Source organism: Parambassis ranga, chromosome 13, assembly GCF_900634625.1.
Source record: "Parambassis ranga chromosome 13, fParRan2.1, whole genome shotgun sequence".
Lineage (NCBI taxonomy): Eukaryota > Metazoa > Chordata > Actinopteri > Ambassidae > Parambassis > Parambassis ranga.
Genome location: NC_041033.1, coordinates 10,892,892 through 10,907,319, shown reverse-complemented (window position 1 = coordinate 10,907,319; position 14,428 = coordinate 10,892,892). Strand labels below are relative to the sequence as shown.

The 14,428-nt window shown below is 40.3% G+C and overlaps 1 protein-coding gene across 1 annotated transcript in view; it reads right to left on the bottom strand.

The window, feature by feature from the left end:
* The window catches only part of dync2h1 (dynein cytoplasmic 2 heavy chain 1), an 85,728-nt gene that overhangs the window by 46,667 nt on the left and 24,633 nt on the right, over positions 1-14,428 (bottom strand). The window contains exons 41-65 of the mRNA XM_028419152.1: positions 12,723-12,922; positions 12,481-12,612; positions 12,202-12,334; positions 11,788-11,995; positions 11,577-11,706; positions 11,252-11,407; positions 10,871-11,130; positions 9,698-9,944; positions 9,339-9,490; positions 9,064-9,208; positions 8,393-8,495; positions 7,246-7,410; positions 5,549-5,673; positions 5,041-5,289; positions 4,741-4,849; positions 4,283-4,396; positions 3,946-4,088; positions 3,683-3,764; positions 3,236-3,399; positions 2,856-2,993; positions 1,349-1,462; positions 1,026-1,186; positions 771-894; positions 509-630; positions 174-260 (exon numbers count right to left, since the gene is read on the bottom strand). Coding sequence (XP_028274953.1) covers positions 174-260; positions 509-630; positions 771-894; positions 1,026-1,186; positions 1,349-1,462; positions 2,856-2,993; positions 3,236-3,399; positions 3,683-3,764; positions 3,946-4,088; positions 4,283-4,396; positions 4,741-4,849; positions 5,041-5,289; positions 5,549-5,673; positions 7,246-7,410; positions 8,393-8,495; positions 9,064-9,208; positions 9,339-9,490; positions 9,698-9,944; positions 10,871-11,130; positions 11,252-11,407; positions 11,577-11,706; positions 11,788-11,995; positions 12,202-12,334; positions 12,481-12,612; positions 12,723-12,922 — 3,763 coding nt within the window. The remainder of the gene's footprint in view (positions 1-173; positions 261-508; positions 631-770; positions 895-1,025; positions 1,187-1,348; positions 1,463-2,855; positions 2,994-3,235; positions 3,400-3,682; positions 3,765-3,945; positions 4,089-4,282; positions 4,397-4,740; positions 4,850-5,040; positions 5,290-5,548; positions 5,674-7,245; positions 7,411-8,392; positions 8,496-9,063; positions 9,209-9,338; positions 9,491-9,697; positions 9,945-10,870; positions 11,131-11,251; positions 11,408-11,576; positions 11,707-11,787; positions 11,996-12,201; positions 12,335-12,480; positions 12,613-12,722; positions 12,923-14,428) is intronic.

Here is a 14,428-nt window from a genome sequence, read left to right as displayed (position 1 = left end):
ACATCTGTCCCTGACTAGTCACAGTGAACTGATGATCACTAGGAAAGTAAATAGTAATGGGTCGTATAACAAGCACCACAAGGGTGATCCATGACAACATAATAACCAAAAAAACATTCACAGGTTAACAGGAAATACAGGACAAATGAATGAAAAGGTGAGCAAGGGCATACTTCTCTTTCAGTTCATTGACTTTGGCTCCAACAGAGTTGAGCAGGTCCTCTAGTTTATTCTTCCTACTCTCTGTTTTCCTAAGATTTCTGGACACAAAAAAAGACATAGAAAGGTATATTTATACTATATGTGGGTAAAATACCAATCAAAATGCAGTCATATGATGAATATCAACAACTTTTTAAATATAAAAATAATGAGGCATGTTTGTGGGGCAGAAAGAATTCGTTTTAGAAAACCTAGCACATACATTTTACACATTGTCCCCTCTTCCCCTCATTTATATTGGTGTGAATATGTGTTGTGTTTTTTGTTTGTGTGTGTGTGTTCCTACTCCATTAGTCCAGCCTGCTCTCTTTCCAGTGGCTCGATCTTCTCGAGTACGATGGAGTATTGGACATTGGCTTTGACCCAGGCAGCCAGAGGAGCAGCTGCTGCACTTGCACGCTTTGCATTCTGAACATACAGCAGCATAACAAGTCAGAATCAACTCAGTCAACAGCGATGACATGATTTTCTAAAGAAGGCCACTAAGGGGTTAATAACATCGACCATCAATGCATCTAATTCTCATTCTGCAACCACTGAAGGCTGACCTTGGGATCGAAGGAGGCCTTGTTCCTGTCGAGCAGCTCTTCCACACTCTGGCGAATCTCAGGGGCGATGTTCCTGGCTTCAAATGTAGCTATGTCCTCCCTCACCCCACGCTTAGCCAGAAAGCTACAGAAAGAAATAATCAGGTGTTTAAAAACCCCATTCATCCAGTCAAGTCTTTTTCTCTCTAGATGTCTTTTTGTACCCTTTTTTCTGTCTAGTCATTTGTACAATCTTCTCGTCTCATTTCTTCTCACCTTTTCATGCTGACCCAGGAGGTGTCAAAGATGCCCATCAGTCTCAGTACCCCTTCAAGGATGTCTCTGATGACATCAGGGGGCATACGGAGGGAGCGGATCTCAGATAGAGCTTCAGGCTTGATGTTTCCAACTGCACGCTTTGCTTCATCTACCAATGGCTAGAGGGCAGAAAGGTCAAGAAGGGGAGGGACGGAGATAGATAAAGCAGTGAGGGATAAGTGCTATTTGTATTGCAGGCTTAGAAAAGGGGGGGTGTTTTCTAGTGAATAAGAATAATAATAATTGCCTTAGTGACCATTAAAGTCAGTCAGACAACGTACCTGTACTTCCTTCAGCTCATCATCTATTTTGGCTTTTCTCTCTTCAATCTTGGACACTTCTTGAGCCATTTTGCCTTTTATTTTTTCCATCTCTGTCTTCTGGTCACTGGCATTCTGGGTAACCAAAAAGCACAAAAGCCATATGATGTTTATTGTGTTGAATGAAAGTTATACATTTCTGTTTACCTAACCTTCTACATATCTACACATGTATTGCTAGGGAGCCACACTGGACAGGCCAGCAAATGGGGCTACAGGCCATTAGTTCTAACACACAGCTATGTCTTAATACAGTGACAAACCCCTAACCCTTGAACTTTGCAAAAGGAAAGAAAAGAAACAAACAGCTTCTGTTTGAATTTCAGTGCAACCAAAGTAGTGTTATTATGCTAGGATGCCTATTGAGCAAGGCCAAAAGAAGCACTGCTCAAGAAAGCTTGCCCCCTATAAACTGATAACAATCGAGCTTCATTGAAGTACTGTAACTCTGATACAGTTGGGACATACATCTGTAGAGATTAAACATATGGGGATTAGAAATTGTCAGAATGAGACACAGTCACTGAGGACAAGAACAGAGTGATATGTTTGGTAGCATCATTATCTCACTCTTTTTCTTTCTGACAAGCCCTGAAATCCATCCATAAAGTATCCTCACTTCACTCTCGATCAAGGCTAATCTTATTGATTTTCTCTCCATCCCCCCAATTCTTTAATCCTCAAGGTTTGAACACCTTGCTATAAACTCTGGATATTCCTTATTTCCTGTCCTACCACCTCCAGAGCTACTGTTTCCCTCTTCACTAAGCTTCAGTCACTCTTCCACATAGTTTGTTTGACATTTCATTTTATTGTCCCAGTCTTCCTCATTTTCCTCTCCCAGCTGTCTCCTGCCCCAAAGGGGACATAGCTACTATAGACCAAAGGTATGAGCCTGGTTGTTAATTATCACTCTGCAAACTGACTCCATATACAGTTTTTTTTCATGTTCTTGTTTGTTTGTTTTGTGTTATTCTTTTCTCTTGCTACTTTCCTCCATCTAACTCCAACAGCACATTCCCCACAGAGAGAAAGACAGAAAGATATCATAACTAATGAACAGGGTTCAGCTTCCTTTTCCCTTCCATACGTTTATCCACCCATTTTTGACACAGAACCAGCAGGAAGAAATGGAAATATGGGTATTAGAAGATGGAAAAAACAGGACGACAACTCACAAAACAAAAACAAATGCACACTTGCTAAATAAATAGTGTCTTCACAGCAGGGAGGACACAGCCATGGAAAAGTCAGGGAAAAAGTTTTTTGTATAATACAATGCAGATGAGAAGAAAGACAGGGAGAGACACAAAGATAATTGCGAGGAGAGGAGAGGAGAGGAGAGGAGAGGAGAGGAGAGGAGAGGAGAGGAGAGGAGAGGAGAGGAGATGGAGGCAACATGAACCTGTCTGATGCTTAAAAGTTACACAGACCAAAACACATATACAAAAACAAGTAACACACACACCTGCATGGAGGTAGTGATTTCCTGCAGGGCAGAATCTGCCTCCTGCTGTTTAGTCCTTAGCAGTGCACTCTGTTCTGCTGCCCGCCTCTTCAGTTCATCAACTAATGCTTTAGCTTCATTCAGTTTGGACACACCCGCCTACAGAAGAAGGTCAACCATAACATAATAATATGTAACAGATGAAAGATTAAAATAAAGGGATAGAACAGAATACATAGTAAATCCCTACTTTGTCTCATAGTATATTTAATTGTATTCAGTTTAGTAAACAATGACAATCATACTTTACCTTTGGCTGTCAACTATGTATTTTAAATCATGCATGTAAAGTAGTAGTGGTAGTATAAGTTTTATATGCAGTACCATAAAGGATATTTTACCTGCAGGTGCTGTTGTCTGGTTGTCAGCTGGTTTTGCTTCCGGCTGTATAATGCCGTGTAAACATGCAGAAAGGCCATGTACTGACTAGGTGTTGCACCATGTTCTCTACATGACTCATGGACCATCAGGAACAAACGACACAGGTCTCCTTGCCCAGACCCAGCTGGGAGCCAAGCATGAAAAAGTTTGTGAGCATAAACCGGTTTCAGATATGAACTCATTCTCTAATACTGTTGGCCTCTAAATTATAGTACAACCTAGTCTAAACTAAAAAGTGATTAAAACAATTATTTAATATCTAATACATTCAATGAAGAGAAGTGTTATTAGGCAAGAAAATTACAAAGCTGAACCAAGTGAATAATTTACAACAGTAATATTTTTATATGTCACATCCCACACAACTTCCCTTAAGTAATTATGGAGTTTGGCTGAATGCTTTTTACCTGAGCTTTTAACTTTGGTGCCCTTTTCTCTTTCAGTTTCCTCCCTTCCTTGTTCTGTTTTTGCCATCAGCAACTCAGGAATCTGACAATGTACAAACAGACACATCTAATATGAAAGCTCAATGTAAAGACAGATGGATGTGCTGAAATGTTCAATTATTACAATTAAATAATTTGCCGGTTGGGAAAGAGTCATTATTTAAACTGAAGTAAAAATATATGTGTTTATAATGGTATTGTTATCTCTGCTGTTCTCCATTCACCTTCTTCATGCTGCTTTCAGACCATCCTTCCATCCACTGCACAGAACACTTGCGGTAAAATGCTGGGTTGCTCTCACAGTTGATGGTGAAGTTGGAGTTGGAGCAGTCCATAATCAGAACGATGTGAAGATTCTGCTGGATTCCTGGGTGGAGTGAGAGAAAAACAGCAGGGAGGTAGAAGCATAGATTCAGACACAATAAAAGAGATTTCTGAAAAGAAATGACACATTGTAGAGACTTTCAGTGAGAAAGGGACTGCTACACCTCATTTATGTGAACATAAAAAATATTGACCAGTCAAAGGGACTGTGCTATTGATATGTACAACGGTACTGACTGTGGGAAAAGTAGTTATAGATTGGACCGGTGAACCCATCCTGGGAAGCGGCATCTTTGAGAGGGGAGAGAAGAGGCTCCAGTTCCTCTGGGGCGTACAGACCAGGAACTTCACCTGAAATATAACAAGCATGAGAATCTCTTAGATGGAACTCAGTGGATGGTTATATTCTCACACAAATCATGTGGACTCATTAAACTTCTAAGAATCTCTCTTGATAACATTTTTATAATATTCATCTTCAAATTATTTTTGTGGACTATTGGATATATATGGGAATGTCTAACATTTTGGAAATACACTCACTTTCTTGCTAGATGATATGATCATTATCAACCCTAGGACCACAAATAACTAAAAAATAAAATGAAGATATAGATGGGAATAGCTTAGTTTAGCCTGCCTCTTGACACCAGGACATCAATATACTCAATATACACAACAAAGGTAAGGCACACCTGATGACAGCAGACTGTTTACCATCTCCAGGAAAGCTGGGTGAACAAACTGGTAGTCCTCCAACAGTAAAACCACTTGTTGGCCTTCCAGACCTGCCAGCTGCGTCAGCTGTACACATTATACACATCATACGCAAGATTTTTAGCACAGTCAACAGGCAACATCAATCGAGAACAAAAAAAAAAAAAAGCAAAGCACTTAATAAAGCTACTATAGGAGACAATTAACTAGCACAATTTCAACCAGTTAAGCTGTTGAGATTTAATTAAGATCTCATTTAAAAGACAGTCTACACTTACCGTCTTGAGGTCATTGTTGAAATTCTTAAGGGTGTAACCACGGGAGATTTTGGGGGTAAACAGTGTGTACCCATGCATGTGTGACACCAAGCATGTGGCTGTGTGCCGACCTACTCCGCTCCGCCCTGCCAGAAGCAGAGAGCCACCAGGTCGGCTCAGTACACGATCCACCCTGGACACAAAGTCGCACACCTCCCAGAACAGGAGTAGGTCCAGCTCTCTGTTATCACGACTGTACAGCATTACTCCCTAAAGAAAGAAAAGGGATGAACACACAGGGAAGTAAATCCACAAGCACAATAGGAGAAACGTAAGAGTACAAGGTGGCAAATAAACAATAAAAGATGTCCACAATCCTGCTCAAAAAGCATTTTGTTCGTTTTCTTTTCTTACAAAAAAAATAAAAACCTATGGCCTCAGTTGCTAACATGTAAACATTTGACTATTTGTCGAAAGTTAATCCAAGACGAATTAACACACCAGACGACATCATCTTGTCACTGCATACCTTCTGTATAACTTGTTTTAGGTCAGCAGAATCCAGACGCCCCAGCTTTTTTCCATGAGAAGGAAGAGACTGGCCTGGAGCCATAACTGCTGCTTCAGAGGCTCCCCATGTCACATAAAAACCATCTGCAAGCAAGGACAATATTAGCAGCTATTACAAACTTTTTAACGAGTCACATCTAATAGCATTGATGTAAAGTTACAGGAATTTTTACCCAACCTGTGACCAAACCAGTGTAAGCCAATGTATCTGACTAATTACTTCAGTTTCAGAACAGAACCAGATGTTAAAGATTTTTTTAGTGAGAAGAGGGGGTAACCAAAAGGGTTTTTACCAACTAGCTGCATATAAAAAATAGAAGAAAGGTTGTATTACTATTAATAAGGCTGTCAGATTTTGTCTGTGAAATCATACCGCTAATAAAACCTATTGTCAGGGAGAGGCAGGTTAAGCAGTTGGGAAACGTTTGGAGGTTAGCCAACAGCCTCAGGTGGCTAACCTAAAAGGAATCATACTCCAGAGCTGACTAGTTAGCACAAGCTAAGCAGAGCAGCAGATCCAGAGTATACAATTATATAAACAATAAAAAGATAATATATTCTATAAATGACAAGATAATAAAAAGACAATAAAATCAATAAATGGTAACATAGCTCAGATATGCTTTCCTGAAGAGGAAGGACTTTACACCTGTTTTAAAAGCACTAGCCAATTGTGGTGCCCTGAGGTGGTTTGGCAGGGCATTCCACATAAAGGAACAGCGGTTTCAAAGGCCCTGCCACCCCTCTTGAGGCGAGTCCTGGGAGCACGCAGTTGGTGCATCTGGCCTGACCAGGTACTGGAATTGGTGTGTCGGGTGAGGGGTTCAGTAAGATAATCAGGGGCAATTCCATGAAGAGAGAGGTAGGTGTGGAGGAAGAGTTTGTATTCGATACGGGGGTAAATGGGGAGCCAGTGGAGTGTGTGAAGGACGGGGGTGATTTATCTTTCATTTATCGTGTCAGGTTTGTCTCTCATTGTAGGTGTCAGTACTGAAAGCCTTTGTTTAGAACTTTCACAGGCCTTAGATATAGATGCCATTGTACAGCTGCCAGGACCTGTTCTTGATCATTCTAGCTCTGTATTTGAGCCAGCCCTCTTTGCATATTTTCTTTATATGGGTTTCCAAAATTATTTTTCTGAAGATGACAAGCTTTGGCTTGCTCTTCAGCACTTGCCAGGGATATATAACACTGTACCAACCTGATAATAAATATTTACATAGAGCAGCATCTGTAGTTATCTTTTATTTGCAGGGTGCAGATTTGACTATCACCAGATATCGGTCTAAAATAAGCCATAATTCTTCTCATAATTCTCGTCATTGAAATCCAATTTCTAGGTGTTTTATAATCGTGTAACAAATCTCACATATTATTAAGTAGGAAATAATTCATTTGTATTGACTTAATAATCTGAATGATATTGCATTTTTGATCAGTGTTTAGAGATGGGTGCACACAAACTGGAAAATACAAATAAAGCTACATTTCCATATGCAGAGATGTCAAAAAAACTCTTAACAGACAGTGCTTTAATTCAGGCATGGGTGACAATCTGTAAATGTTAACATAACCTCCCAGGAGTGCGTTTGCGATGTTATCTTTTCTGTTGAAAACCTGTTGGACTACTGAATTAGCTGCAGAGTTATCACATACCAGTCATGTTGTCTAGAGCATCAGAGCCCCAATCTCCCCGTATGATGGAAGAGAGGATGTTATCAAAGTTGTGAAGGTCTTTGGAGGAAACTAGCCGGTCTCTGAACAGCCTCCTGGCCTCATATGCTACCACTTCCAACACACTGTCTGTCACATTAGATTGAGCTAAAAAGAAAAAAAAGTCACACACATACATATACATATTTAGATTAATATTCAATTAACATTTTTCTAAATCTTTGAGGAAAACATTTTTATTTTTCACATGCACTGTTTTACAGTCTGCCGTATGTTCAGGGCATAACGTGAGTAAATGTGCTGTTTTTGGCAGGATTTGTCACAGACTACATTCCCAAATGAAATGGCAAACTGACTCATAGTCAACTGGTTTAAACAGTGTTTGTCACATTATATTGAAAGTGTTATGGTGTCTTAACAGGATCACAGATCGCACTCTGGGTATTTTTCTGGCATAATAAATATTAAAAACTACAACAGAAAAGACATAACAAATATATAATATATATGATGTTTGTACATACCAAAAAGAAGGTAAGCAGTAAGGAGTGGAAAAAAGGTGAAAGAAGTAAGAGTAAGTTAAAAATGATGAGCGTAGGGAAAGAGAAGTTTGTCCCTGACGTGTTTAATTAAAATAAATGATTGGACTCACTATCACAGCAAGAACACATTGCAGAAAGAGAGAAAGAGTGACAGAGGGAGAGATGAAAGGACAGCAAAGGGACAAGATGATAAAAGAGGGAGAGACGGACAGAGTGACAAAGAGAAATTGGGGAAAAGAGAGAAGAGAAGAGGAAGGGTGACAGACAGAGTGAGGAAAAAGGTGACGAGTTTGAAACAGTAGCTGAAGAAATACTGAAAAGACACAAAGCCATCTGGTGCTGGTTTCTTGATTCTGGCATCAGTTAATAAATCATTTTGTTACTCAGCAAAACTTTTCTATGTGAGGAATTAGCAGAAAACCAATAGATAGCTAAAATCTCCTTTTTTACATTTAGCTGATGCCACATAACAAACGGCTTACAGATCTTACATAACTTCTTCAGGAATGATCTTGTCATCACTAAAAACAAAAACACATATATACATATACAAATATATGCAGCATTCACATGTGTGTACTCTTTACCTGCAGTGAGGTCATGTCGCAGCAGACTAAGGACCCATTCTGTGAGAACACAGGGGGTGAAAAGGTAATGGCTGTGGTCATCCACTGTAAACTTTGCTTTCACCTAATTAGAGGGAAAAAATGGAGAAAGATCAAAGTTAATTTTAATGAACTGGAAAATTTATTTACCAAAAGGCTTGTTTTAAAAATAATACACTACAGAAAACACAGTTGCATTCCTCCAAAAGACTGGACTTACCAGCAGCATTCTGTCTTTTTAAAAGTTACCAAATGCAACAAAGTTCTCCTCAAGGTCAATATAATACTAATAGACTAACAGACATTTCTTCCCTAAAGTGTGAGCAAAAGTACATCTAATTACTACTCGCAAATGTCACTTAATTACTTATCTGACATTTGTGACAGCACGGTGAAGCAGTAAGATGCTAAGCAATATTTAATGAAGTAGACAGCTTTTTGACATTTTTTGAATGCTAATGTCCAAAGTTTTTCATCTCATCCTCAAATCATTCCTCAGCGCTGTGTATTATTATACAATCCTTATTGAGGAACAAGTATTACCTTATATGGAATTCCTCAAATTCAAAACTCTACTGTCTTGTTTATACATTCAATATTTCAGGGAAGGAAATCTGACAAATACAGATAAGCATGAATGTCAAATTTAATACCTGTTCATAAAGCTGAACAAGAGACCCAGCCAACTGATGTGTTTTTCCTGTGCTGGCCCATGCTGCCTGACTGCCCAGACCATGCTGAAGAACTGGCTGCAGGTAAGCTGAGTAGATAGCCTGCAGCTGCTCTCTGTCTGGATAGCTTAAGGCAGATTCAAAGAAGCAGGGGGAAATAAAGAGGGAACCAGGGACATGGTTAAAGAGAGAGAGAAATTAAAAGTTGCATTGAAAAAAGGAATTAATTTTTAAAACTAAGAGTCCTCCATACTTACTCTATGGTGCAGATCCGTACAATAGAGGAGAAGCGTGAGGTGAGTGAATGGCTCCCGACAGCACCACCTGTTGACATAGAGGCCACCACCTGAATGTTCTCAAGGCTCACCCACTCCAGATTTTCATCATAGAATCCCTTATAAGTCAACGCCTGAAAGAAAGACAGCAATAGAAGTTAATATCATCCAGATGCAGCTCATTGTACTGAGATAAACACTCTTATAGTCTCAGTCTGAAACCAACCACAGTTTTCTTTGCTACTCTTTTTGCATGTATAAAGATTAAGAAATCTTAAATCTAATTTTAATATTAAACCAACCACAGTTTATTTGCTACTCTGTTTGCATGTATCCTCTACCTGCTGCAGGAAGGCAATGAGGTTGCTGGTCCCCCATTTGTCTGGTTTGGGCAAGTTTATGTCTTTCAAGTAAAGGACCAAGTTCTCGCAGTCTTTAGGTCTGAACACTCGGCCAGTGTTGGAGCTGAGCAACAGGCACGTCTGGCTGAGCTTTTGTAGAACATGGCGAGATGAAGTCTGGGCACTGCAGTGCACCACAGCAACTTGGGTGGAACGCAGCCGAGAGAAGGCATAGCGCAGCAGCATGCTAAACAGTGAACAAATTATACAAAAAGTCAAGAAATACACAGACACTTTACAGTGTAAGAGGAGAGTTTGAGAACGGCAAAAACAAATAAAAGGTGTGTGGTATTTAACAACAGGATTTCTTGTGATATTAAGTACAATGTTCATCATAATAGACCAAAACGCAAATAGAGACATATTATGAGGGGGCAAACACAGAGACAATAATTGTAAATTAAATGTAGTGAGTGCATGTCTGCTCTATCCACTATGTGTGAGCAAATTAATTACATGTTCTTTTATCAGAAGAACAAACTGACAAGCCCAGCACCTCACTGGCACAGTAGCCTTTCAGGCGAAGTGAGGCAAAACAAGGGAATGAGAAAACAAGGGACTGAGAGGCTCAACTGGAGTGTAAAAGGCAAACTGAGTGACCCTTGTTCTTCAAACCCCTGGGGAGAGGCACAATTACTTTGGAGACAACAACTGTGTGTGTGTGTGTGTCAGTGTGAGTGCACACACACACACGCAAGGCAGAGCACATACACACACCAATAGATCTGATTGTTATTTTAAGTTGTCAGTGGCTAAGAAAGGTCAAGTCTTTAAAAAAAATGCTGTTTTGATTTCAGTGTTGATCGTGAGTTTGTGTCATTTTGAGTGCCTCTGTCAGACAACTCATGATGCACATGCATGATGCAATGCATATATAAAAAACATTAACTACTAATCTATATAATAGTTAATCAACAAATGCAGTCATTCAAGGGGGTAAGTTATATAGTGTCTATTGCAATTTAAACCCTCCAATTTGGGGTTCATATGGTTATGAGCATAAACTTTATGCACAGTGTCTCATATACATCAGTTGCAAGGGTGTGCAAATACCTCCTCTGTTTATGATTATGCAAATGTGTGTGCATGCATTTGTAAAGCATGTGTAATTACCCCTTTCCACAACCCTCTGGCCCCACCACCATGAAGGGTTGCCTGTGCTGAGCAGTGAGCCATGGAGAGAAACCATGTAGACCTCTCTGCATGCCTGTAGTCTCAATTACAGGTAGCATGTGTGTCTGAGAGAACAGTTCCAGCGTGAGACCCTCGGGATGCTGGAATGTATAGGCAGCTAGATGGCCATTCTCAGAGTCATAGTAGGTGTCAAGGGGTTTTCTGGTGTCTGGTGGGCTTTCCCTGGCCCAGCTCATCAACTATAAAGACACAAAGAAGTACTGATATCTTATTTGAATTAAGACCCATCAATTGATCATTAACTGGTAACAATTAAGTTCAGAGTCGCTCCTGTTCATACAAAAAGTGAAGAATCCTCACCTCCTTAGCAAACTCCTGTCGTGTTTTGAGGTTAAGGTTTCCACCCATGCCTCTAAGAAGGCCAACAATGAACTGGCCTCTCTCTGTCACAGCACTGAGGTGTGATAGACAATTGAAGACTGTGCCCACCAGACTGGTTTCCACCACGAAGTCATTCTTAAGTCACAAGAGAAGAAAACATGGCATATGCAAGTTTGAATAATAGGATTTGTAAAAGAATGGATTAGAAAAAAAAGAAGAAAACGAGAAGCATTGTATGGTAGCAATTAAATACATCGGAAAGTTTTTAAGGCAGTGCATAGATTTATGTTTGGGTAAGTCCTACCTGTTTAAGAACCCAGTCCAGGGCTCGTTGAAAGTAATCCCCCAGCCAATTTTCTAAATTACTGTGACACTCCTCAGGCTGACCCCTTAACCATGACTTTACCAAGGCACCAACATCGATGTCCTCATCACTAAAAATATAAGCACAAACCAAACATGAGGCAAGCATAGAAACAATTAGTATAAACTTCTGTCTGTAACGGAGAGCTAACCTGAGAAAGATCATGCCCATCCGGGATATGGTGGCCGGTGATGCACAGCTTAGGTCATGAGTCTCAAATAGGAAGTTAACATTGGGTCCAAACTGAATACGTTCTCCACTAGGCATGGTTAAAAGCCGATTGTCATCAAGTACAGAGTTTAAACTCTCAATCCATTCTGGATCAATGTCACCATCACACACAATCCAGGAGTTTACCTCTAGATAACACAAAATTACATATCACAAAGGTGATTCATTCATTGCTGTGCCAATAAATACAGCCCACTTTATTATTATCCAGTAGTTATAGTGTGCACTGGGTACAGTTAAAGTGGGCTATAATGTGAATCAAATCCCATCATTATAAACAATTCCAAGCAACGTTGATGTATCCACTGCCATTTGCACTGTATTTCCCTCTTACCCTGTGGTTCTCTGACCACACTCCTGGCACTGTGTGTGAGGACACCATCAGCCCACTCTCTGGTATCCATGTCTATATGTCCTAACAGCTGTTGTCGAGGCATGGCCTTTGGGTTCATCGTGTACAGTTTCACCTACAAAAATACAGCATTGGCAAGATAACACTTAAAGGATGTTTTTATATGATGCACAATACTAAAACCACAACATAAACAGTTAACATCAGTTTGATGTTACATTAATGCCATGTGTAAATCCATGTGAGTTTGTCTGCACTCACCACTTTGCCTGTCTTGCTGAGAGCCGCCCTAAGCATCTTCCAGAGCGTAGATTTGCCTGCTCCACTTGGTCCTACGATGACCACACCCATGCGTTGCCTAAGCTGTTCATTCAGTTCTAATGCTTTCTTCAACTGCAACAGTCAACAGATAGATAGATCAGACACTTGCTGAGTACTTAGTTTACATCATTTATCATGTTTACCCAGTAACTCACATCTAACTGATGTCTTCATTTACTCACCTGGCTGGGTATAAGTTCAAGCTGTGCCTCTTTGTAGACTTGGTCCAGCGCATGCATTAATATCTGGTCCTCCACATCAGTGAAACTAACCCCAGAGAAGACGTCTCTGACCAGAGCATCAAACCGAGAACTGTCAGCAAACGTCAGCTTGGACATGGTGTTTAGTCTCAATGCCTGCACTACCAAGCTGCTCTCCTGAACTGCACGTGAATGAAAGAGGACATTAGTTTAAATTTCATTCCAATTTGAGCTAAGTTAAGCATGTAAAAGTTCTTCAGTGAGAATGCTAAAAATGCTTTCGACTGGTTATGAAAAAAAGTAAGAGTAAACTAATACAGGCATAGGGAAGGGCATGCCGCCTCTCACCCCTAGAAAGCTGGGATAGGCCCCAGGCCCCAGGCCCCTGTGTCCCTGTACTACAGGACAAAGTGGGTTCAGAAGATAGATGGATGGATGAATGGATGGAAGGGCATGCCAAAAACAAGGTTATTAGAGTAACCTAGTCTAGCCGTTACTGGTTTTTACACATAAATCCCCTTTTGAAAATGTGCTAATTAGCAAAGCCTGTCAATACTTTTGTTCTCTTTTCCATAGATGCTTCCATTCCCTTCAGGCATAAATGTGGCATTTTTGTTCACAGCAGAAACGAATATTTGGCTAGACTACACACAGAGACAAACACAAGAAAACCTTAGGGACTCATCGACAGACAGGAGGTGCATGTGGTGTGTCTGTGTGTGGGTGTGTGTGTGTTGGATAGATAAAGTGTGGGCAATGGAACAGAGGGTTTGAAAGAGAGAACGATAGAATCAGGTAAAGACAGAGATGAAGGAAGAAAGACTGAGGTAAAGTATTGAAAGATAGAGACATGAAGGGGAGATGGGGGTGAGAAACAGAGGGCAGCAAGTGAGAAGGAGTGGGACGAGACCAACATCGACAGCGGGGTATCAGAGAGAGAGCTAACAAGAGGTCAGAAGGAGGGGGGAAAGAGGCGGGGAAAGGGGTACTGGAGAGGTAAACAACTAAACTCTGGCGAAGTGTTTGGGAACAAGAGAACGGAGAAGGACAAAAGTACAGGCAAGTGGAAAAACCCAAGGGAAGAAAAGTTTTCAACTGAAGCATTTGAAATAAATGTCAATTGATGGCGTGTCTGTATTAGACGATTTAGAGTGCAAAGATGGTAGGTGTGCAGAGAAAGTACTCATCAATACAGTCTTTTGATGCCATGAAGTATACTCATGCTTTGTGTTTATAAAACCGACTTGAACAGATACTCACACAAAAGGGGCATAGATTAATAACAACGCATTCTGTAGCATGGACCCTGTTGGGTGTGTGATAAGCACCATCAAACCAATTTTCACTATCACTTCATCCTCTAATCCTTTTTATCAGCAGAGCAACTTTCTGTCTCTCAGGTTCGAAGGTTGATATTGGTACAGACACAGTTTTCATCTATTCTCATTAGACACAGTTTAGAGACAGTCAGGCCAAATGGCCAAAAGTTTAATCATTTTAGTTCATCAAGGTTATTTTGAGGAGGTAGAAAAACATTTGCTCGTGGCCTTCTTCAGATACTCCTAGTGAACATACATCAAAACAACAACAACAAAAATGAAAAAGGGCATATACTACAGTCTTGCTGTTCAGTCTGTTAAATAATGAATTCATGCAAAAAAGTTCATTGATTCAAATTGATCATAGTA